Below are 22,729 nucleotides of genomic sequence, written 5' to 3'. Positions count from 1 at the left end.
AGAAACGTCCCATTTAGTTATTTATTGTGCATGTGCTGTTTAAATTATTTGTTAGAATTCTCAAAAACTGTGTCAAGGAACATTATCAGTAGAAAAAACCTACATGTACTACATGTACAAGTATGCTTTTAGTAATACATGTCACAATATCACCTGTATTGTTTAACAGTTACCATTAATTCCCTTCAAAGTTCATTAGTTTTATCTAACATCTGGTTGTGTCTGGTAAGAAGTATTATAAAAGTGGCTTTATTGTGTCGGTTAATCATCATGGCACTTCCACATCCTGGCACGTCCGGATCCCTGACGGCTGGGTGTCCGAGAGGCTCTACTTCTTCAGGTGGGACGGGAGACGAGAAGCCGACTGGCTGCTTTAATCTTTACGGGGTCAGGCGTTTGGGGTCACGGGGGAACATGGAGGTCTGACGTACATTATGAAGGCCGAGATAGAGCATGGTCACTCTCTCCAGACCTAAGAGATGGCAGACATTCAATATAAATATCATGCAATAGTGTCACGGATATTTTTAAATGAGAACTAAAACACTTAAACAGAATGTTTGAGGAACAATACTCTACCATTTAATAGTTTGGGCTAAGTACGAATTTATGTTTTTGAAATATGTGACCCTGGACCACAAAACCAGTCATAAGGTTAAATTTTACAAAACTGAGATGTATACATAATATGAAAGCTCAATAAATAAGCTTTTTATTGATATATGGTTTGTTGGGATAGGACAATATTTGGCCGAGATACATCTGTTTGAAAATCTGGAATCTGAGGGTGCAAAAAAATCTAAATACTGAGAAAATCACCTTTAAAGTTTTCCAAATTAAGTTCTTAACAATGCATATTACTAATCAAAAATTACATTTTGATATATGTATAGTAGGAATTTTTAAAAAAAATTCCTTCACGGAATATGATCTTTACTTAATTTCTTAATGATTTTTGGCATAAAAGAAAAATCAATAATTTTGACCCATACAATGTATTTTTGGCTATTGCTACAAATATACCCCAGCGACTTAAGACTGGTTTTGTGGTCCAGGGTCACATATGTCTCTAATGCTCACCCAGGCTGCAATTATTTGATCCAAAATACAGTAAAATGAGTTAAAATAACTTTTTCCTGTTATAATATATTTTAAAATGTAATTTATTTCTGTGATGAAATTTTTAGTCTCTTGCAGTTTTAATGTCGTTGACGAATAATTTTCGTCGACAACATTTTTCCACCGACGGAAACGAGACGAAAACTCGTTTTGAATGACAAAAACTATGCCGAGAATCCATTGACATTTGTGTCAATGAATAAAAACGAAAAGAAAATGTTTGGGGAAGAGCTCAGTGTTGCCAGATTGGGCGGGTCTCCGCCCTATTGGGCTTCTTTTGATCGGCTTGGACCGGAGAATAACGCATTGGGCGGGTAGACAAAATTTGGGCTGCTATAAAAAAATAAAAGCCGCCCAATCAGCTGCTTTTTTCTTCGCTTTTATCATTAGTGATTGTTATTTTAATACCTTCGAGCTCAAAGTATCACAGTAATATAATGTGTAGTGCAGTCATCAACTCATTTTGGCTTAACGCAACCCTTACTGGTTTAGTTTAACAGAGACCTGTCAATCAATTTACGTCTTTAACGTTAGTGAGATGTGATGACTTGTGAGTGACGAGGTTTTGGCGCTATAACGGGCAAGATTTTGAATATGCAGCTTATTCATTTATTCATTTGAAGTAATTGCGATGGCAAAGTGGCCTAAATATAAGTTACACTATAAAAAGTCTAAGTGGATTACATGTGGTGAGAGATGAATAGAAGACTTCTAAATGTAATTGTAACTGAAATAAGAAAACGTGGGTGTGTGCGCGTGAACGTAAATGCCAGCTACATTGTTTCTCATCACTTTATTGTGCACTTTTTGCACAGAAATTAGCATATTTTTACTGTGGACATTGAAAATGATGCATGTGTTTTTCCAAGGGTTAAAGTCATCGGTTAATTTCCACTTTGAAAAGAAGACATTTTACGCATATTTTCGGACTGTTTTGATCCATATTCCTGTGAAATTGATTTCTTTATTTTATTTGGTCATTATTCTTTTTTTAAAGAGATAACAATGGTCCTTATAACCTTGACATGGCAATAAAATTCTCATTATTTTGGCAGTTAAAATTTGGGCTGGTTTTTGTTGAAGTGGGCGGGTTTTGGTGAGCTTTTGGGCTGGAAATCGTCAACCCGATCTGGCAACACTGGAAGAGCTTCTTTCAGAACTAATCTGCTGCGTGGTTAGGAGGTTCGATGCGTTCTGTATCCGCCAATTGATCTATCCAGTGGGACAAAAGCTGACATACATTTGCCGCAGGTCTCATAAAACGTTCAAAAATGTCAATATTTAGGAGTAAGAGAAAGGCAGACATATGGATAAAGTTGGCGACGCAAAAGAGCACTCAATTCGGTCCAGTTTTCTGAGCGCAGACACCGAAGCAGCGCCTCTCAACCAGCATACGAGTAGGTTTTCGCGTCTCATGAACGAAGAAATACACACAAAATGATGTTGAATCGTCAGTTTTGACCAGTATTCACGTAAACACACTCGGTTACGTCTCAGGTGAACGTAAACATTTGGGACGTGTATCAGTAAATTGCATCTGTGCATTCGGTTTTAAAGGCACAGCAGCCTAACTTAGTTGCTATTGTCTGTGGCATTCATGATAATCAAGCAACAAAAGACGGACAGAAAATCACTCACTGCTCTTGACTTAATCACTTTAGTAGCCCCAATGAAGATTAATCTAAATGTATTTATATAAATAAACGTATCTGCTTGAAAGCATGAAGAATGTAGTAATTAGTTGTTCTAAAGAATGCATAATTGGTCTATATAACCATTGACATTTCACTGAACAGAAGACCATGTTTGTGTTTCTTAATGAGAAGTGGTTTCATTTAATTTTAATATCAAGGCATGTTACGAGTCACGGCAGTTAAATCGGTGTCTATCATGATAAAACCTTAATATCAATCCTATACAATGAGTTTGGTCATTTTAGAGAAATGCCTAAATTCATTACACAAATCTAAACCTAATCATTTTAGCCGACTAAATCTACTGTAAATTTCGTCGACTAAAATCTTGTGGTATTTAGTCGACTAAAATTAAAACAATTCAGATGACTGAAATGTGACTAAAACTAAATGGCATTTTAGTCAAAAGACTAAGACTAAATCCAACAGTGGTCTCTAGTCTTCATATGATTTTTCAGAAATAATTTCAAGAAATACTTTAGATCAATTTAATACATCCTTGCTGAATAAAAGTATTAATTTCTATCAAAAATCTTAGAGGGAACCCTGGGTGTTAAGATTTGCATGGCTTAATATAACATAAATGACATATCTTACTGAAATATGTAGTAGAAAACCCATGAAAGATTTATGTTATTTACAGAATCCACATAGTTTTTGACATATCTTAGACTATACCATTATTTCGATGACATGAAGTGGTTGCACTTGGTGAGCTACTAGCACTAACTGTTGCTATTTTTACCGCAACACAACTCAGAAAATGAAATACTGATACAATGACCACAGCTAATGAGCTCACAGGTGGCGATGGATATAAGTGTAGGCTTAAAACAAATGCCAAACCATCATTATTTCCCTACAAGGAGACTAAATGCCCCTGGATATCAAATGAAACCCTCACTGAGAAACTTCTTCATTCGCTACGGTGTCATGACAAGCGTCCGCATGTTTACATCCTGCCAGGATGGGATCTAGCATTTCTTGTCTCTGCCTTTTGTAAGCTCTTTCAGTAGCTGTGGTCTACCAAAAACCCGTCTTTCATGGGTTTTCTACTACATATTTCAGTTAGAGACATCATTTATGTTTTATTAAGCCACGCACGTCTTAATACCCGCTGTTCCCTTTAAATGACCCCAAACCATTGAACAGATGGTGAGATCTACAAAATGGTGAAAATGTTTGTTACCTATGCCACCACCAGCATGAGGAGGAGCTCCAAAACGGAACGAGTCAATGTAGGCCTTGATCTTCTCCAAGTCTGTAACACAGAGCAAAACAATTGTCATTATTTACCGAAAAGATTAACTATAGTGTTCAAATTATTATTGGTCACTCCACATGTAGATTTTTTTGTATATTCTTGTTTATTGGAACCGTTACATTTTCAGCTTAGCAATAGGTAACAGCAACTCTCTAGGTTTTGTAACACAGCTGTTGTGTTCCATCGCTATAGTTACCAATGCCGTGGTGCATTGCTCTTTCAGTGAGCAGCTGGGCATCGTGGACTCTCTGAGCTCCAGACAGAATCTCCTCTCCTCTCATGAACATGTCATATGAGTTGGAGTATTTCTGCAGGAATAACACGTAGGGTTTGTTAGGATTCATGTACCCTCTAAATAAAAAAAAGCAATGGATGTACATCTATTAGGCTTTAAAACACTTACCGGGTCGCTGGGGTCAGGCATGGTGTAGAACGGCCTTACCGCCAATGGGTATTTGTCCAGCACATAGAAGTCAGTGTCATACTAAAATAAACACAAAGTTGTGTTTAATTCACCTTGGCCATATTCCACTCATTTGTATAAACACATTTGTCCTGTTTTCAAGACTTCTATTGCTGAAATCATTGGTAATTTAGATTTACAAGGTCATTTTACACTTTCCCTGACTTTATGTAAACAAAGGTGTCACAAACAGACTTCAGAATGACCCATTTTTGTAGTTTTGATAAATTATCTGGGTGGGCTGAAGAGGGAGCTTGAGAGCTTTAGAGCACGTCTGCTCTTTTATTTCCAAGAAAATCTTTAAATGGGGTCAGTCATTTTTTTTATTATTTATTTATTCTAAAAAATATATATTTTATTCCACCAAATGCATTAAATTTCATATTTTTATAACATTTATAATGTAAAACAAGTAACTAAATGATCTTTTAAGCTTTCTATTTATCAAAGAATCCTGAAAATACAACTTATCGAGGTTTACACAGAAATATTAAGTAGTTTTCAACACTGATAATAATAATAATAATAATAATAATAATACATGTTTTTGAGCTTCAAATCAGCATATTAGAATGATTTCTGAAGGATCATGTGACAATGAAGACTGCAGTAATGGCTTTTGAAAATTCAGCTTTGCCATTAAAGGAATAAATTACACTTCAAAATATATTTAGCAAAAGATATGCTGCACTTTAAATCAAATAAGTGATTTGTGCACATAATTACAGAATTTTCGGCATGGAATAAAACTTAAAAATGTTATTGCGACTTTTCATCTCACAATTTAGACTTTTTTTCTGTGAGATAAAAACTTTTTTCCCAAATACTAGTTTGTTTTTCACAATTCTAACTTTTTCTCAGAATTGTGAGATATAAACTTGCAATTACAAGTTATAAAGTCCAGGTTTTTTTTTTTTTTTTTAACTTTTTTTATTAGAACGTGCTATAAAAGTTATGCACACACACATTAATTTATGTTTAAAAGATGTCTTTTTACCTTCTCCTTCACGAGACGACCAAGCAGCTTTTCATTAGGTGTGCTGAGGAAGAAAAAAATAAAATGATTACAGATATAAAATCTGTTACAGATTCCCTGTGTGTGCAATGTGGGAAATACTATCAAAGAAAGCCACACTAACCTCAAATCTTCTTCATCCCCCATTTCCACCCCAGCAGCTTTGAGCATGGCCACTGCCTCCTTATACTCCAGCCTCAGCGTGGGCTCCAGGAACTTGAACGGCTCACTGGGGTACTGCTTATTGACCGTCTGGATCTCTGTCTGGAACCTGGAGTGCATCCACATCACAGACACACGATGAGAGAGAATAAGCAGGTAGAAAGGAGATTTGCATGAAATGTGGGCCGGAATTCAATTGAAGGCTTCAAACAAAGTTTGTAAAGTGATTCTCAAGGCTTCCATTAAAACATCTCAGTGTCATCTTTCAAATCTAAACTACGTTCAACACCATTAAGCGGGCAAATGTTATTTTTCTCAATGGTGGTCAGGTTGTTTGTGATGACCACTGAATAAAACATTTATAAATTGCACATAAAGAGACTTCTGGGCCAGATTTCCATTTGTAAGTGACATTTTCCACACAGTAATGACAGAAGTAAAAGACCTGCAATATTAACATGAGCACTAGATGGCAGTGTATATCCTTGTTATTATAAACCACATGAACACGGTGGCATTTCTTTCACGTGAATAAATGATTCACTTTTCATGGATTTCAAGAGAAATTCATGTGACTTTATTCTCCTGTGATTCGCTTCTTATTAAAAGGAAACAGAACTTGACTAATTTTTTTGCAAATTTAATGCAATGTCGAAGGAGTCACGTCTCTTACCGGTCACGTAGCCCCTTAAAGATCTGAACCATGGTGTCAGTAATGGAGTCAATGACCTCGTGGTAATGGTAATTGAAAGCCATTTCAATATCCAGACCCACAAATTCGGTGAGATGGCGATGAGTGTTGGAGTCCTCAGCTCTGAACACTAGGAGAAATATTTGCATAGTCAAACTGTGAGATTCACATTCAAAGCAACCTCAGTGTTTGAATTAAACCACAGGCCGATTCATTTTAAACACATTTTACTATTACTACCGCTCACAGCTGACATAAATTTGACACTGTTATGATAGTTAACCACTTTAAATAAAGCTGAAATAAAACAGATATAAAAATCAGATTATAAATTTAAAGGGACAGTTCACCCAAAAAATGAAAATTACCATCCTAAGTGTATATGACTTTCTTCTTTCAGACAAATACGATCACAGTTATATTAAAAAATGTCCTGGCTATTCCAATATTTATAATGGCAGTAAATGGCCAAAAAAGTGCATCCATCCATTATGAAAAGTTCTCCACATGGCTCTAGGGGTTAATAAAGGCCTCCTGAAGTGAATCAATGTGCTTGTATAAGAAAAATATCCATATTTATAACTCCAGCTTCCGCTGTCGCACCAGGTTCACGAGAAAGTGGCGTTCCAGCGGATGATGCAGAATGTGGGCAAACTCAGTAGCATGAATTAGACATACGAAATGAAGATTTGTAAAGAAAAATATGGATATTTGAACACAAATTCATTGATTCACTACACTGCCCTACAAAGCAAAAAGACAGTAACTGCACTTTTGGTCCAAAATGAGTTATTATCATTTTCATGACATTCAAGGCATCCTTTGTTATGTGACAAAATATCTCATCTCAAATGTGTGTGATTTCGCGGCATCCTCACGGGACGGTTTTAACGTTGGATAACAGGCTGGATGACAGGATAACTTTAAAGTCATTTTTCTCAGTTCTGCACTCGGCGTAGTTACTGCCTTTTTGCTTTGTAGGGCAGTACAGGGGGCTTTATTAACCCCTGTGCTGTGTGGAGTACTTTTTATGATGGATAGATGTGCTTTTTTTGGACTTCAAATCTCAACACCCATTTACTACCATTATTAAGCTTGGAAGAGCCAGGAAATATTTTAATGTAACTCAGATTGTATTCGTCTGAAAGAAGAAAGTCACATACCTCTAAGATGGCTTGAGGGTGAGTAAATCATAGGGTAATTTTCTTTTTTGGGTGAACTTTCCCCTTTTAAGTATTTAATTTGTTTTAAAAAAAAATAAACAGAAATATTTTCAAAGATACAGAAGTGACAAAAGCATATAACAATAGTATTAAAACCTAAACAAAGTGTCACTTCAGTGTCAAACAACAGAAAACAACAGAATCTGACTAATGCGCTTGTTTCTTCATAGTGACGTCCCATCAGCAGAGGTCCCTGATGAGCTGTATTTTTCTGAAGTCTCATGTCCCATGGCTGTGCTGTAAGTGTTTGATATTCCTACTCTATTCAGTGTGCTGCACAGGAGGGATTTCTGTGCCCGCCAAATGCACCAAGAGTGCAATCAGTCTGTTTATCCTGCAGTACGTCCTGATCTGCATACACTGGTGAAGGTGACCTCTACAGATAGATGTAGAAATACACCGGCCAGATGCTTTTGAGTATATGATTGTCTCTGAGTATTCAGATTTCTTGCTATGCACATTTAGAGATGACCCGAGGATGGGAACGGCATATTGAAGAGAAAGAACGAGACAGGAGGGTGTATTTTTATGCTTTACCTGGTCCGACACAGAAGACTTTGTCAAAGTCAGCACAAATGCACATCTGCTTGTAGAGCTGAGGGGACTGGGCCAGGTATGCACTGGTTTTAAAGTAGGAGACGGTGAAGACATTTGCTCCACCTTCACTGGCAGCTGTGAAAAAACACAAACAGAGACATATGCACTGTGATCATTTGTGTACAAACGTGACGACAGAGAAGAGCTAATAATTCTCATGGTCATTATAAGAACATAATGTTCTACAGGGCACGTAGCGTTGGGTGTGGGCACCGGATGTCATGCGGTTTTACTGAAAGAACATAATGTTGATCTGTTGAGGGTGGTAGATCACACCGAAGGCGGCAAAGTTTAAATTCGAAATGCGTCACCAAGGCATTTTCTAATTGGCTGGTAGGGCTACAGAGGAAATGAAAGTAACTGTTTTCCTTAACAGCGAAAACCACACAAACACAACAGGGGCTTTTGCTGAGAGAAAGTGTTGTAACACCACCAAGAGCTTCACTGACGTAATATCTAGTCTTTAAAATCATTGGTGGACTAAAAAAGCAGCATATTTAAGTGGTGGTGAAAGCAGTTGAGCTACATCATTTCTGAACTACACTTCCATCACCAAGGACAACATCCTGATCAACATGCAACGAATCGTTCAATAAAAAGTTTAAGTATTAAGCAAATAGAGTAGTAACACAGATCATAAATATATTAATTTAACAGAATACACTGTGGTGGTGTTTTTTGTGTGTCGGTATTTGTATTTTTATAAGATTTTTATAAAAAATAGATATTTTAAATAAATAATAAAAAAAAATTATTTCACATTTCCTCCTGTGATTACAAAACTCATTCTTTCATTATACCAATATATTGGAAGCTTCTTTCTGCCTAACTAAACTAAATAATGAAGTTTATATCTCAATTTGCTAGTCTTATTTTAAAATTCATCTTACGAATATGAATTTTTGAATTTTAGAAGAAAAAAAAAACATGCACTGTAACTTTAAAGAATGTCAACTACGGAACATTAAACCCACTTTTTTGGGAGTCATTCTATAACATTTAGTTTTTATGCGTGTATAGTTAAGAACTGTGCTAGCTAACCATGTGCTGATCTTTGAGCTAGGTTCAAAAGTAGGTTCAAAGTGTTATTTGGGGTTTTATCCTATAAAATTGTCACTACTGTAACAGTCATGATCAAAACATGTCATCATTGTTTCGGTAGTGACAAAAGGGAACACATAATCATTTATTTTAATGGAAATAAACTAAATTTTAGTACAGATATGCAATTTATTTTTGTATTTTAGTAAGTTTTAGTAGTGTTTTAGTATGTGGATTAAATTTTGATGTGATCGCTACCAAAACATTACTGTCACTGCTGAAAATGTGCTGTCACACCTGAAAACAAGGGGTATTTTGTCAAAAATAAAGTATACTGAATTATCAACTAAGATGTTATGATAGTGTTTGGTTCAATGTATATTTAAACTAATGAAACCTTAACTTTGAAATCAGTATGATCAACTTTTTGCCTTTTACAAAGAAAAAATTGGATTTAAAATACAACAAATCTCAAAAATCACATTTGAAAGATTGCTAAAATTCTAATTGATTTACCTCTGAAAACTTAATAAAATAGAAAAAAATAAATAAATAATAAAAAAAATATATATATATATATATTTATTTACAAGGAGAATGTAAGCTACATCTTAACATGTCAGTATAACTTTTATTAAATTGCATATTACTGCAGTTAATATTATTACAGTTTTCTGTTTTCTATTTAAATATATATTTTTAAATCTAATTTATTCCTATGATACAAAGCTGAATTTTCAGCATCAATACTCCAGTCTTCAGTGTCACATGATCCTTCAGAAATCATTCTAATTATTACATGGTATCAATGTTGAAAACAGTTGTGCTCCTTAATATTTCTGTGGAAACTTCCGTCTTTTTCAGGATTCTTTGATGAATAGAAAGAGAAAGCAATCAATTTGCAGAGATCTGAGTCGAGTCAACAGAAGGAGGCCCTGAACTCTCCACAAAGACAGCTGTGCTCATGAATCCTAGTAGATCTGATAGCTCTTGGTGTACCCACCATCTCAAGAGTGCTAACATGGCATACTATCACTGACTGGAGACATATCTCCTTAATAAACACCACTTTTTCTTCAGCCGGTGTTTTGACAGTGTCGCGGTCTTCTTTTTACCTCAGAAAATGAAAAAGTATCAATCCTTGAAATTGAAATTTTTAGAGACTGAAGGTGGAGAGAAGGAACAATAAACTAAGTTGGACAGCGTGAGCAGGAAATCATTCAGAAGGCTCAGTGTGTGAGGACAGAGATAAGACCTGTGCTACTCCGTCCCCGCCGTCATGAATACAGATACTCCAGTGTGAACATGGAGACAAGATTATTTGCCTCATGTCATCTCAAATGTTCTGTGAGGTTGAAGTCACAATGTAACAAAAGTAGCGACACATCTTTCCTTCTAGATTGTGACCCAATATATGTGACCCTGGACCACAAAACCAGTCATAAGGTTAAATTTTACAAAACTGAGATGTATACATCATATGAAAGCCCAATAAATAAGCTTTCTATTGATGTATGGTTTGTTAGGATAGGACAATATTTGGCCGAGATACATTTATTTGAAAATCTGGAATCTGAGGGTGCAAAAAAATCTATATACTGAGAAAATCACCTTTAAAGTTGTCCAAATTAAGTTCTTAACAATGCATATTACTAATCAAAAATTACATTTTGATATATTTACAGTAGGAATTTTACAAAAAATCTTCATGGAACATGATCTTTACTTAATTTCCTAATGATTTTTGACATAAAAGAAAAATCGATAATTTTGACCCATACAATGTATTTTTGGCTATTGCTACAAATATACCCCAGCGACTTAAGACTGGTTTTGTGGTCCAGGGTCACATATATAAATGAAATGGATTATCGGATTACTGAATATGATCTTAGTCAACTGTTAAAAACTTATTCGATTTAGAAAAAAAACACTTTTTTTGACGGGGTCCCCCAGGTAAAATCCCATTCCAGGGGCTAAATATCTCGTTATTGGGGTTGCTTCAACCCACAGACATGAAAAACAACACACGGCAACAATGTTAAAGTAGCTTAATTCTTCAGGAAAACCACAGACTTAGCAACACTGGGTTTGATGTCCACATATTCAAGAAATGACAGTGGCCGCAGCGTTTCTCCCATAAAGAAATGGCCACATATTAAAGATTAAAGTGGACATTTGATTTAAATGTTATTAAGTCAATATTAAACAAGGATTAGATGGCACAGTAAAGTGTAAAAACAATTGTCAGGCCGTTGGCGCCCTCTGCAATCATTCGTTATAATGGGTAACGTACATAGGCTCTATTGTTTATAATGCATTTATAATGCATTTTACGTTTTGTAAAATAAAACCATGATTACTTGCTTTTGATACTTCATTAAAACTAACTATTATGGCGTCAATGCTATTATATATGTATTTTAAGTAATTATAAAGGCTATTGTTTGCTTAGGACTATTTTTATTACCTTAAACTAATTAATTATAATTATTTGATTACTCGATTAATCACCAGAATAATCACCAGATCAGCTACCAAAATAATTGTTAGTGACAGGCCTAGACTAATTGATTGGAGAAGTCTGTCGTTTCACCTGAAGATTAAGTTATATTTTGATTATGAGATTAAAAAGTTAACATTAATGGATGAACTGTGACATTCAAAAGACATTTAGCTTCCATAATGTGGCATATTTGTGACCCTGGACCACAAAACCAGTCATAAGGTTAAATTTGACAAAACTGAGATTTATACATCATATGAAAGCAATAAATCAATAAATAAGCTTTCTATTGATGTATGATTTGTTAGGATAGGACAATATTTGGCTGAGATGCATCTATTTGAAAATCTGGAATCTGAGGGTGCAAAAAAATCAAAAAGACTGAGAAAATCAACTTTAAAGTTGTCCAAATTAGGTTCTTAACAATGCATATTACAAATCAAAAATTACATTTAGATAGGTTTACAGTAGGAATTTTACAAAAAATCTACATGGAACATGAACTTTACTTAATTTCCTAATGATTTTTGGCATAAAAGAAAAATCAATAATTTTGACCCATACAATGTATTTTTGGCTATTGCTACAAATATACCCCAGCGACTTAAGACTGGTTTTGTGGTCCAGGGTCACATTTCGACACAAAACTGAATATTCAGCCCCGCCTTTATTACATCAATGGAAAAGTTGCTTCTTTTTTTTTTTAACCAGTGAACTTAGTGAGAACTAATTTGTAAATAAATTGCACAACGGCTCAAAAGAATGATTCAACTCACAGACTCTTGTGACTCATGTTTCTATCTGTACCTCACATGCTTGTAATATAGTGCACAAGTCATATGGACTGCCTATATTGTGCTATTATTTGTTTGTTGCTTGATCTGGTCTCTTTTTTTGCACTGAAAACAACAGCTTTGAGTTTTAGTAAATAACTAGTGAACTATTCCTCTGACAGTTCTCCACAGGTATGCAGAGAGATGTGCACAAAAAAAGAGAGATGAAGTGCACTTGTAGAGGGTCGTACCAGAGATGATTTTGGGGGTCTGGATCTCCACGAAGCCCTTGTTGATAAGCGTGTCTCTGAAGAGCTGACATACGCCCGACTGCAGCCTGAAGATGGCCTGGCTGGTTGTGGTCTGTGAGGGAAGATACGTGGGTTAGTAAACAAGTTATGTAACCTGTTTGTTTTGTTGTGCCAGGGCCTGATGTCAGCACTTCTGTTTCTATGCAGTGTAACACCTTGAAACCTCTACTGTTCTCTTTGCACTGTGAATGTCTTGTAAGTATCTCTGGAGGAGTAAGTTCTGGAGGAAACATAATGCTACATCTCAAAAGACCTATTTTTATTATGTTCTAATAAAACCTCTCTGGCAGCTGAATATATTCCGGTCATTTTTGACAGAGATACAAATAAATTAGGTCCTCTTCACAGGACCAAAGGGACAAAGTACTTCGAAAATCAATCTTCAGCAACAATCAAACCTCCTGAATCCTCCAGTCTTGAACAAAAAAGCTTTCTCAGCCTGAATTTCCCATGAATCAGATGACTCCCTGATGACCCGTGATGCGGGGCACGTTTCCTCTTTCTTCATGCGCTCACATAAATCCTGGAGAAACAATCAGCTTCTATATCAATATTTCAAGGATCTTGTTTATTTGGATAGGACAGACTCACTTTTGCAGACATGATTTCATTGTGATAAAACAACATTAAGATTCTGTAGAGATTTGAGATAATTAGATCTACTCTTGTTCTGTTTGTAGTTTTATAACCTCAATATAACCACATTAAGAGGGATTTTAGACCTGTACATGACAAATTACGCTGTTCCAAAACCTAGCGAGGAGTCTTGCAGTGTACTGCCTATATAGATAGTCACCCTCTGTTAGTCTCGTGACATTTGACCATTTTGATAAACAGCAACTTAAATCTAATTTTGAGATGCAGTCCTGACAAACAGTTAGAGTTTCTGGTCTTCAAGCAGATAAGAGCTTACAGTAAGAGTACATGCTGTAAAAGGGTGTTAATCAAGATAGCTACTTTGGTTTGAACTTAACATCATAAATGCTAAAAGTACACATCAGACATAGACAAAGCAGGGTAGATTACTTACAAACTGTAGTCAGTTTCTGATTCCAAATTACATGACAAAGATTGCAATTAGTAACAATCCATTACATTTTAGGTAATATGTGACCCTGGACCACAAAACCAGTCATAAGGTTCAATTTTACAAAACTGAGATGTATACAATAAATAAGCTTTCTATTGATGTATGGTTTGTTAGGATCGGACAATATTTGGCCGAGATACATCTATTTGAAAATCAGGAATCTGAGGGTGCAAAAAAATCAAAATACTGAGAAAATTGCCTTTAAAGTTGTCCAATTAGGTTCTTAACAATGCATATTACTAATCAAAAATTTCATTTTGATATATTTACAGTAGGAATTTTACAAAACATCTTCATGGAACATGATCTTTACTTAATTTCCTAATGATTTTTGGCATAAAAGAAAAATCAATAATTTTGACCCATGCAATGTATTTTTGGCTATTGCTACAAATATACCCCAGCGACTTAAGACTGGTTTTGTGGTCCAGGGTCACATATAATATCGGATTACTTTAGATTACTCTTGCCTCATCACATTGATTTAAATAAGATACTCTTGTACCACATTGATATTAAAATGTATATAAAAAAATACAAAGAGTAAGAAAATATATATTTCGTTTGTTGTTATTAACAGCATAAAGTGCATTAAATATTTTTTGGTTTTTTTATGTATGTGTATTTGAACCCTTTCTAATAAAGCAGTGTTGTTTTCGTCAACGATGACGATGACGAAATAATTTCGTTGACGCCACTTTTTTTCATGACGAAAACGAGACGATGACGAGATAAAAATGGCTCGTTGGTGACTAAAACATGACGAGGCGTGTGTGAGTTTTCGTTGACGAGACGAGAATAGACGAAAATGTTAGTGGGTGGTCCGTCAGACGTTTAAAATGCATGACATTTCCGCTTATTGTGCATGCCAATTAAAACTTAAAAAGTATCTGACGCTATGGCAAGCCGTTTTAGCATTAAATACTCTTTGCTATACTAGTATGGCAAGCCGTTTTAGCATTCCATCCTTGTTTGTCTTTTATGTTCTAAAACATTCCTTCATTATTGTAATTATTGGTGAAAATAGTCGATCCGGAAGTTCACATTGTGTTGAACTATAGATCTGCTATTTTCAGAACTTATAAGTGACACTACCCAACAGCAAAATACTTACTGACCTACAATAATTTGTTAAAAGACTACTTTTTTCCCTTTTTTTGACTAAAACTAGACTAAAACCTTTTTGACTTTTCGTCGACTAAAACTATCACATATAGAAGTGACTAAAATTTGACTAAAACTAAGAAGCATTTTAGTCCAAAAGACTAAGACTAAATCTAAGATGGTTTTCAAAAACAACACTGTAATAAAGATTGTAGGATTTTGAGACCCATCTTTTCACACAACTGAGGGACTCATATGCAACTATTAGAAAAGGATAAAATTGCTTATTGATGCTTTAGAAGGAAAAACGATGCATTAGGAGCCAGGGGTGAAAACTTTTGAACAGAATGGAGATGTGTACATTCTTCTTATTTTGCCTAAATATCATAGCTTTTTTCATTTAGTACGGCCTTTCAGAAGTTACAGAAGATACTTGCAGCTTTCCAAAAGACAAAATAAGTTCAACTTACCCTGATATTAAAATTCAAGAAGTTTAAGTTCATAAATTTAACTATTATTTTCTCTTGTGGAGTATACATAAATGTCTTTTATGTGAAATATCTTATTTAGGTCAGTACTAAATAAAAAAATAACATGCATTTTGTATAATCCTCTTCTGCAAGGTGTATGTAAACGTTTGACTTCAACTGTATATGTAATCAATAAAAAAGTAACTGTAATCTGATACTGAGTATTTCAAGATGTAATTTAATCTAATTACGAGTACTTCGTTTTCGTAAACTGATTACATAACCCATATAATCATTATTGTAATGTAATCAGTTATTACCTAGATTAATTGTTTTCCCTGAGCTTGTTACAATGCATTCTGCTATTGCCCTCTTTGCTTTAGATTTCAGTCATAAAAGGATAATCTCAGAAGGCAGTTTCATTTGCCTGCTTCCTTTAGGAAAACTTCCACATCTAGGTAGACAGCTTTGGTTTTGGGGAGAAAAAAAATTGCCCAAAAAGTCAATATTATCATTAGTGGCTTAAAACTTTAAAATGAGTTCCGACAACTTTTGACTAATGAATTTGACTTTTAAAAATCATTAAATAGAGATTGCCCTCACTAGCAGCACATTTCTAGTGATTAAATATAGCTGAATGCAACTAGAAAAGTTTAGACTTAACGTAAAAACGAAAAAGAGGTCAGGGTCATGGACATGACTATGGGAAACCTGCAGAAATGAAATGTTTTTTGAAATAGCAGTTACTGTATAATAATTTACGACTTTAAAATCATATAGTAAATGTAGTATAAACAGATCAATATGACTTCCTCGTATTAACCTGCTAATAAATATCAAAAAGTCAACATTATGACAGTCTGTCTATATAGCATACGATATATATCAAACCTGGCACCAGGGGTGCACTGCAAGGACAATAAGAGACTCGTCTATGAAGCTGAGTGGTTGTTCTGTTAATATGCAAAGCTTTTATCAGCGGAGTGTGTAAACACGCAGGTTTCAGTTAGCGTCCTCACACGTCTCTCGCTGGGGGCGTGTAGAAAGGAGCTGTGTGCGTCACACTACTGTTCACAAGGCAGCAATGAAAACCGAAGAGGTGCAAAAAGCTGTTGTCCTGTGGTTTGACTACTCCGCCTCACACTTTCAGATTTCTGCCTTCACTTTCTGGAAGCTCTCAAAAATGAGTCGCTTTCTCAGAGCATGGTGCGCTGTGGCAGTCCTACAGCCCTGCCAGCTTTCAATCTCATTTGTGTGTGTGAAAAAAAAAAAGACACAAGGTGTGTGCGTGTGAGAGCGTGACACGAAGGCCTTTCATTATGACAAAGCTCAGTCTTGCTGCCACTGGAAACTGTTTATCGCTTTACTCTTCACTAAAAAGAAAGTATGAAGGCAGGCCAGGTCTGTTCACACAGACACACTGTCTCAGAACCAGGTGCTCTCAAAAACCGCAAGCGGCCAATCGCAGCGCTCGAGTCCCACAACCACATCAGGGCTTCATAAATCTGAACAATACACTCATTTGGAATTCTCCCTTTTTTCAGAAGCTTATCGCTTTTTTCATATTGCACAATACAAAGGAAGTCAGGAAGGATAGACCAAGGAGGTCTATACGGTAGCAACTGAAGAAAGCTATCTGTTAACATTTACATTCATCCAAACTGGTGTTTTTAACTTCATATGGTGTATATGCTTGAATGTGTCAGTTGCGTCGCTGTCTACGCAGGGTCAGAAAGCTCTCAAATTTCATCAAAGATTTGTGTTCCGAAGACGATTACAGGTTTGAAAGACATGAGGGTGCGTAATCAATGACAGAAATTTTATTTTTGGGTGAACCATCCCTTTAAATGAAAATCATTTCCTTCGCTACATGAAAACATCTGAAACTTACCTATAGACATTATTCAGGATAGTGCCACTTTTTTTTTTTTTTTTCAAGGAATGAAATCTGATGTGAGAGATGTAAGTTCAATACATTTGATGGATTGTTCGGCTGACAAAAAATGTATGATCTAGGACTTTCATACACTGCGTGCCATTGTAAATACTTCAAGTCTATTTCTCACAGTCTCATTTGCTTGGCTGGTGCCGGGCCAATCACTGGAACCATTTTGAGCCAATAAAGATACAAATGTCATGTGATTATTTACAGGACAATGCTAACCAACCAAATCCTGACCCCTTGGGACAGACAATTTATCTTAAATGAAATCAACCAGAGATTGATTCAGACTTACCCTCAGGTCGATAACTCTGTTGTCCAGTCTGGTGTCCTGATTGACAGTGGCTCTTCCCTCCTGATAGAAAAACAGAAAAGGTCATGATTACTCAAAAAAGAATTTCTTCGACATTTTGTTGATTACAAATAAATCTGATTGGTCCAAAATTCCAAACCTACATATTTTTTCTTCTATCGTGGCTTATTTTTTGTGGCAGCAAAAGTACATTTACAAAAACAAAGTTTGCTACAAGCTGGAAATTATACAGGTATACACTACCAGTCAACATTTTTTAAACAGTAAGATTTTTAATGTTTTTAAAGAATTCTCTTCTGCCCACCAAGCCTGTGTTTATTTAAAATAAGCATATTAGATCTAGATCAGATTTCTGAAGGGTCACCGGAGACCGGAGCACTGGCCGCTGAAAATTCAGCTTTGCCATCACAGGAATAAATGACCTTTTTAAATATATATATATATAGTTGTAAAATGTAATATTATTTCACATTTCTGTTTTATTATATGTTTGGTTGAGTAAACGCAGCCTTGGTAATCATAAGAGTCTTTTAAAAAATATTTTAAAATGACAAAGTATCTACATTCAAATTGTTTTTCTTGCAGAGGCCGCAAGGCCCCTGGGCACTAACAGTTATGTTTCCTTCATAAAGTCAGTAAGAGCTAAAGACTGATCAACAGGCTGTTCATCCTCAGACCGTCCGGTAAGACACAAGCGTAATGAGGCGGCAGATGCTCTGTCTGACTGACGTTGTGGAATCCCTGCAGAGAACACCTGGACAGCAACTGCAGCTGGTTTCGTCTTACTACATAAACACTGCACCACCATTGACGTCAAGAAACACAGGCAGAACATAATTTTCATTTTTACATAAACTGTGACTTTAATGCATACTATGCAGTATATACTGTGCAGTATGCTTGCATTCCATTCCTACCGGGAAAAAAAAAACGAAAACAGACAGAAATACAGAGAAAACCCAACTTGTCTAACAGAATTTTAACTGTGGTTTATCATAACACTGAACTGAGAGATCTGTTTAACCTCTTAAGTTTTTATCTGTGTTCTGTTCTATTCTCATCACCCACATTTCAACTTCCTCACCACTCCGTTTCTCACCTCATCTCCTTCTCCCTCTGGCCTGACAGCATCTTCCAGCTGAAGGGGAAGTCTGGGCTCAGACTGGCTGATCACAAAGATCTGAGACAGACACAGAAAAGGGAACAAGACTTTAGGCTATGATTAGACACAAGACAAAATAAGTCATCTAGCAGAATGTCCAAGCTGTTCTTTTCCATACAATGAATGGGAATAGTGAGCTCAGTTGTCCCTGGTCCCCTCAAACAACTTTTCACGGTTAAATACACACATTTGTATGCATCAAAAATGCCCAACTTTGCAAGTATCCTCATAAACATAGTAATTTAAGTCTTAAGTGAACAGCTGAAAAAGAAAACGCATGTGTAACAGTATCTGGGGCAGCTCTTAAAGTGACAGCAGTGAAGAATAAGCAGTGTTTTTATACATTAGATTACCTAATACAATGTTCCGAGCATTTTTTATTTGTTCTGCTGTAGTTTTTTTGTCCCATTGTTTATAATTAGTTTCTTATACTCTTTTTTTTTTTAACACTGACTGTTTACTTGTCTTCAGTAAGCTTGAGTTTGTTTTGTTTTTCTTGTAGTAGTTTGTATGACACAGGTGACAAGAAATATGAAATTTCTATGGTATCAAATATTGATATCATAAAGACATTATTTAAAGCAAAAGCAGCTATAATGTGAAATAAAATTACTCATCGTGATACGAGATTTTGGTCATATCACCCACCGCTATTAGGCCAAAACAAATTCCACCTGTCTTCTTGTGGGGATAGATATAAAGACCCTATATTTTGTGAAATGTTACAATTTTAACTTTCAATATTTACAGATAACATTCAGAGGTGTTCTCTCAGTCTCAATCAAGTAATAGAGATGAATCCCAGATCTTTACCCTCTCTAAATGGAGCTCCACATCCTGCTGGGAACAGCTCTCGATCTTCTGCTCCACCTTCTTCACCACGGCTTCAACATCAATGATGCTCTCCTTCGTGAGGCTGTAAACAGAAAAACACAGCAGGATGAGAAAAAAAAGTTGGATTGGACATAGCATTCTGAAAATTCAAACACTGCAATCCAAAAATAAACATACATTTTAAAACACTCGTATATACACAATACAAAGAGTATGTGTTTTAGGGCGTGTTTACACTTGTCATGTTTTGTTCAATTAAAACCAACTCTGCTCTTTTGCTCTGCTAGTGTGGTTCATTTGAATAAGTGTGAATGCTGCAATCTGAACACTAGTGCGCACTAAACAAGCGGAACGAGGCCGCTAAAAAGATGGGCCTCAGTGCGCTTCCAAACCAAATGTGGTGCGGTTCGAATGAAATATGAACACGACAACAAGGACTAAATACTTCTAAAAACAGACCAAAAACAGGAAGTTATGACAAGATGCAACATTATGCATAATGGTTTCACGAAGGGAACAAGTGGTGTATCCAAAACAAAATAAGAAGAGGGCAAACGTGAAGCAACGAGGAAGTAAAGTGCCTTTTATGAGCTCTTTGAGAGTTCACAGCTGGTGAAAATAAAATCATACACATATACATATGAGCGCACTTAGTCTAGCAGACGGCATTAGGTGTAGTCGACTACTAGTCGATTAGTGAATGGTTACTTTGATGTGATACACCGCGCAGCACCACTTTAAGTCAAACACACCTTTTCTTTTTTTTGGAGAGTTACGTCACGAAATATACGTCACTCAATCCGACCAGTCAGGTTGTGAACGTATTGCCTTTAGGTTCGATATCTTTAGGTTCGCTGCCAAAAATGCCAGCGTGAATGATAAGAAGTCCAAGACTCAAAGTATCTTTTTCCTTTTTGGTCCGAACCAAATAAACCAACAGAACCGAGCTACATGTGTGAACACACCCTTAGAGACTACACTACAGTTCAAAAGCTTTTTTTTTTCCAGTCTCTTATGCTCACCAAGGCTAGAAATTACACAATTGCATAATTCAGAAATCCTTAATATGTTGATTTGGTACCAAAGAAAAAGTTCTTATTGTTATCAATAATTAAAGCTTTTTGTGAACACCATTATACATATAAAGTTCCAAACAACAGTATTTATTTGAAACGGATGATTTCATAGAAACCAATGTCATTACTGCTTTTTTTTTTTATCAATTTAACGGGATAGTTCACCCCAAAATGAATTACTCGTTCCAAACCCGCAAGATCTTTGTTCATCTTCAGAACACAAAGTAAGATATTTTTGATCAAATCTGAGAGCTTTCTGACCCTGCAAAGGCAGGAACACAACTACCACATTCAAAGCCCAGAAAGGTAGTAAGGACATTGTTAACATAGTCAAAATGTGACGTCAGTGGTTCGACATTAATTTTATGAAGCTACAAGAATACTTTTTGTGCACAAAGAATTATTTAAACAACCTCAAACGCTTGTCTTGTCTACCTCTGCGTTCATAAAGTGAACATAATGCCCTTTACAAACAGGTAAAACAGTGCTGTAGGACAATTTTGAAGCTGAAGAATAAAATAAGATGGGAGTTTTACGACATACCCTAACTGTCTTGAACCGGAATACACTCTAGAGCTACACAAGACGAGCATTTGAGGTTAAAAAGTATATAAATTGTCCATTAAAATAATAATAATAATAATAATAATAATAATAATTGTTTCGTTAGATAAGACCCTTCTTCCTCGGCTGGGGTCATTTAGAGCTCTTTGAAGCTGCATTTAAACAGTTTAAACTTAGAAGTCCACTATATGGACAGAAATCTTGAAATGTTTTCCTCAAAAAAAAACTATTTCTTTACGACTGAAGAAAGAAAGACATGAACATCTTGGATGACAAAGAGACAGAATTTTCATTTTTGAGTGGACTATCCTATTAATGTGTCTAATTACAAGTGGTCTTATATTTAAACAAATAAACATCTTATCGACCCTAAACCCTAATACACAGAATACCTCTGAAATTAATAAACCAAACCATGTAAATATACCTGTGGATTTCAAAACACAAACCTCAGGTTTATTTCACCATCTGAAAATAAACTGCAACTGAAAATGTTTATAAAAGTGAACGTATGAATTTGTAAGAGTCATGTGATATTGATCTGAAACAGAACTTTCACTTTCGAACAAAATTTAGGTGTTTTTTTTAAACAGCATTGAGAATAGCACACATGAAACAGAAACTGCAAAACAACTTCATGGAAACTCACGTAATTATTGTTAGGCAACAGTATCTTTGCAATTCAACTTTGTTTCAAACGATCACGTGGTATACGCACTTCTGCTTCTACAATTCAAGCAAACAGACTGTTGTTAGGAAGACCGTCCGGTAAGACACAAGCGTAATGGTGAAACACTCTGGTGAAACACATACTTCCAGTGTGTATTTTAAACATTTTGTCACAAATTTGAAAGGCGAAAGGATTCTCACCATCACAAATACCACAAAAATATCAGCATAAAAGTGAAAGGTTCAGCTAAAAATGAAAATCTGATCATTTACTTAACCCCAGTTTTCAGTGGAACACAAAACGAGAAAACTTCTAATTGAAAAATTCTTAAGCTTGGCAGTGTCATTGAGCTTGGAAGTATCATTCGTGATTTGTCAAAAGATAAATAAAGCCAATCAGGTTTGGAACGACATGAGGGTGAGTAACTGATGACAGAATCTTCATTTTGGATGACCTACTCCTTTTAGTGAAACAACATTAGATCGGCAAGACTAAGCCGTGTCGCCTCTCTAAGGTCAAACGTTAAGATGACGGCCAACTGTCTGCTTCACAAACAGACGGCACACATTGAGATTGCAACCTTCAGCTCCAGTCATTACAAAAGAGTAATGAGAGACCAGAGAGAGAGAGAATGAGATGCGCCAG

The 22,729-nt window shown here is 35.7% G+C and overlaps 1 protein-coding gene across 1 annotated transcript in view; it reads right to left on the bottom strand.

The window, feature by feature from the left end:
* Positions 1 to 7: 7 nt before the first annotated feature.
* The window catches only part of dars1 (aspartyl-tRNA synthetase 1), a 42,772-nt gene continuing 20,050 nt past the window's right edge, over positions 8 to 22,729 (bottom strand). Inside the window, exons 7-18 of the mRNA XM_073845508.1 lie at positions 19,754 to 19,856; positions 18,878 to 18,958; positions 17,761 to 17,820; positions 12,800 to 12,911; positions 8,169 to 8,303; positions 6,391 to 6,538; positions 5,680 to 5,826; positions 5,538 to 5,580; positions 4,481 to 4,561; positions 4,274 to 4,385; positions 4,003 to 4,074; positions 8 to 472 (exon numbers count right to left, since the gene is read on the bottom strand). Coding sequence (XP_073701609.1) covers positions 381 to 472; positions 4,003 to 4,074; positions 4,274 to 4,385; positions 4,481 to 4,561; positions 5,538 to 5,580; positions 5,680 to 5,826; positions 6,391 to 6,538; positions 8,169 to 8,303; positions 12,800 to 12,911; positions 17,761 to 17,820; positions 18,878 to 18,958; positions 19,754 to 19,856 — 1,186 coding nt within the window. The 3' untranslated portion in view covers positions 8 to 380. The remainder of the gene's footprint in view (positions 473 to 4,002; positions 4,075 to 4,273; positions 4,386 to 4,480; positions 4,562 to 5,537; positions 5,581 to 5,679; positions 5,827 to 6,390; positions 6,539 to 8,168; positions 8,304 to 12,799; positions 12,912 to 17,760; positions 17,821 to 18,877; positions 18,959 to 19,753; positions 19,857 to 22,729) is intronic.

The sequence above is a fragment of the Garra rufa genome, chromosome 8, assembly GCF_049309525.1.
Source record: "Garra rufa chromosome 8, GarRuf1.0, whole genome shotgun sequence".
In the NCBI taxonomy this organism is placed as follows: domain Eukaryota; kingdom Metazoa; phylum Chordata; class Actinopteri; order Cypriniformes; family Cyprinidae; genus Garra; species Garra rufa.
The sequence above is the reverse complement of the archived record's forward strand: the minus strand, read 5'-3'. Positions and strand labels throughout refer to the sequence as shown.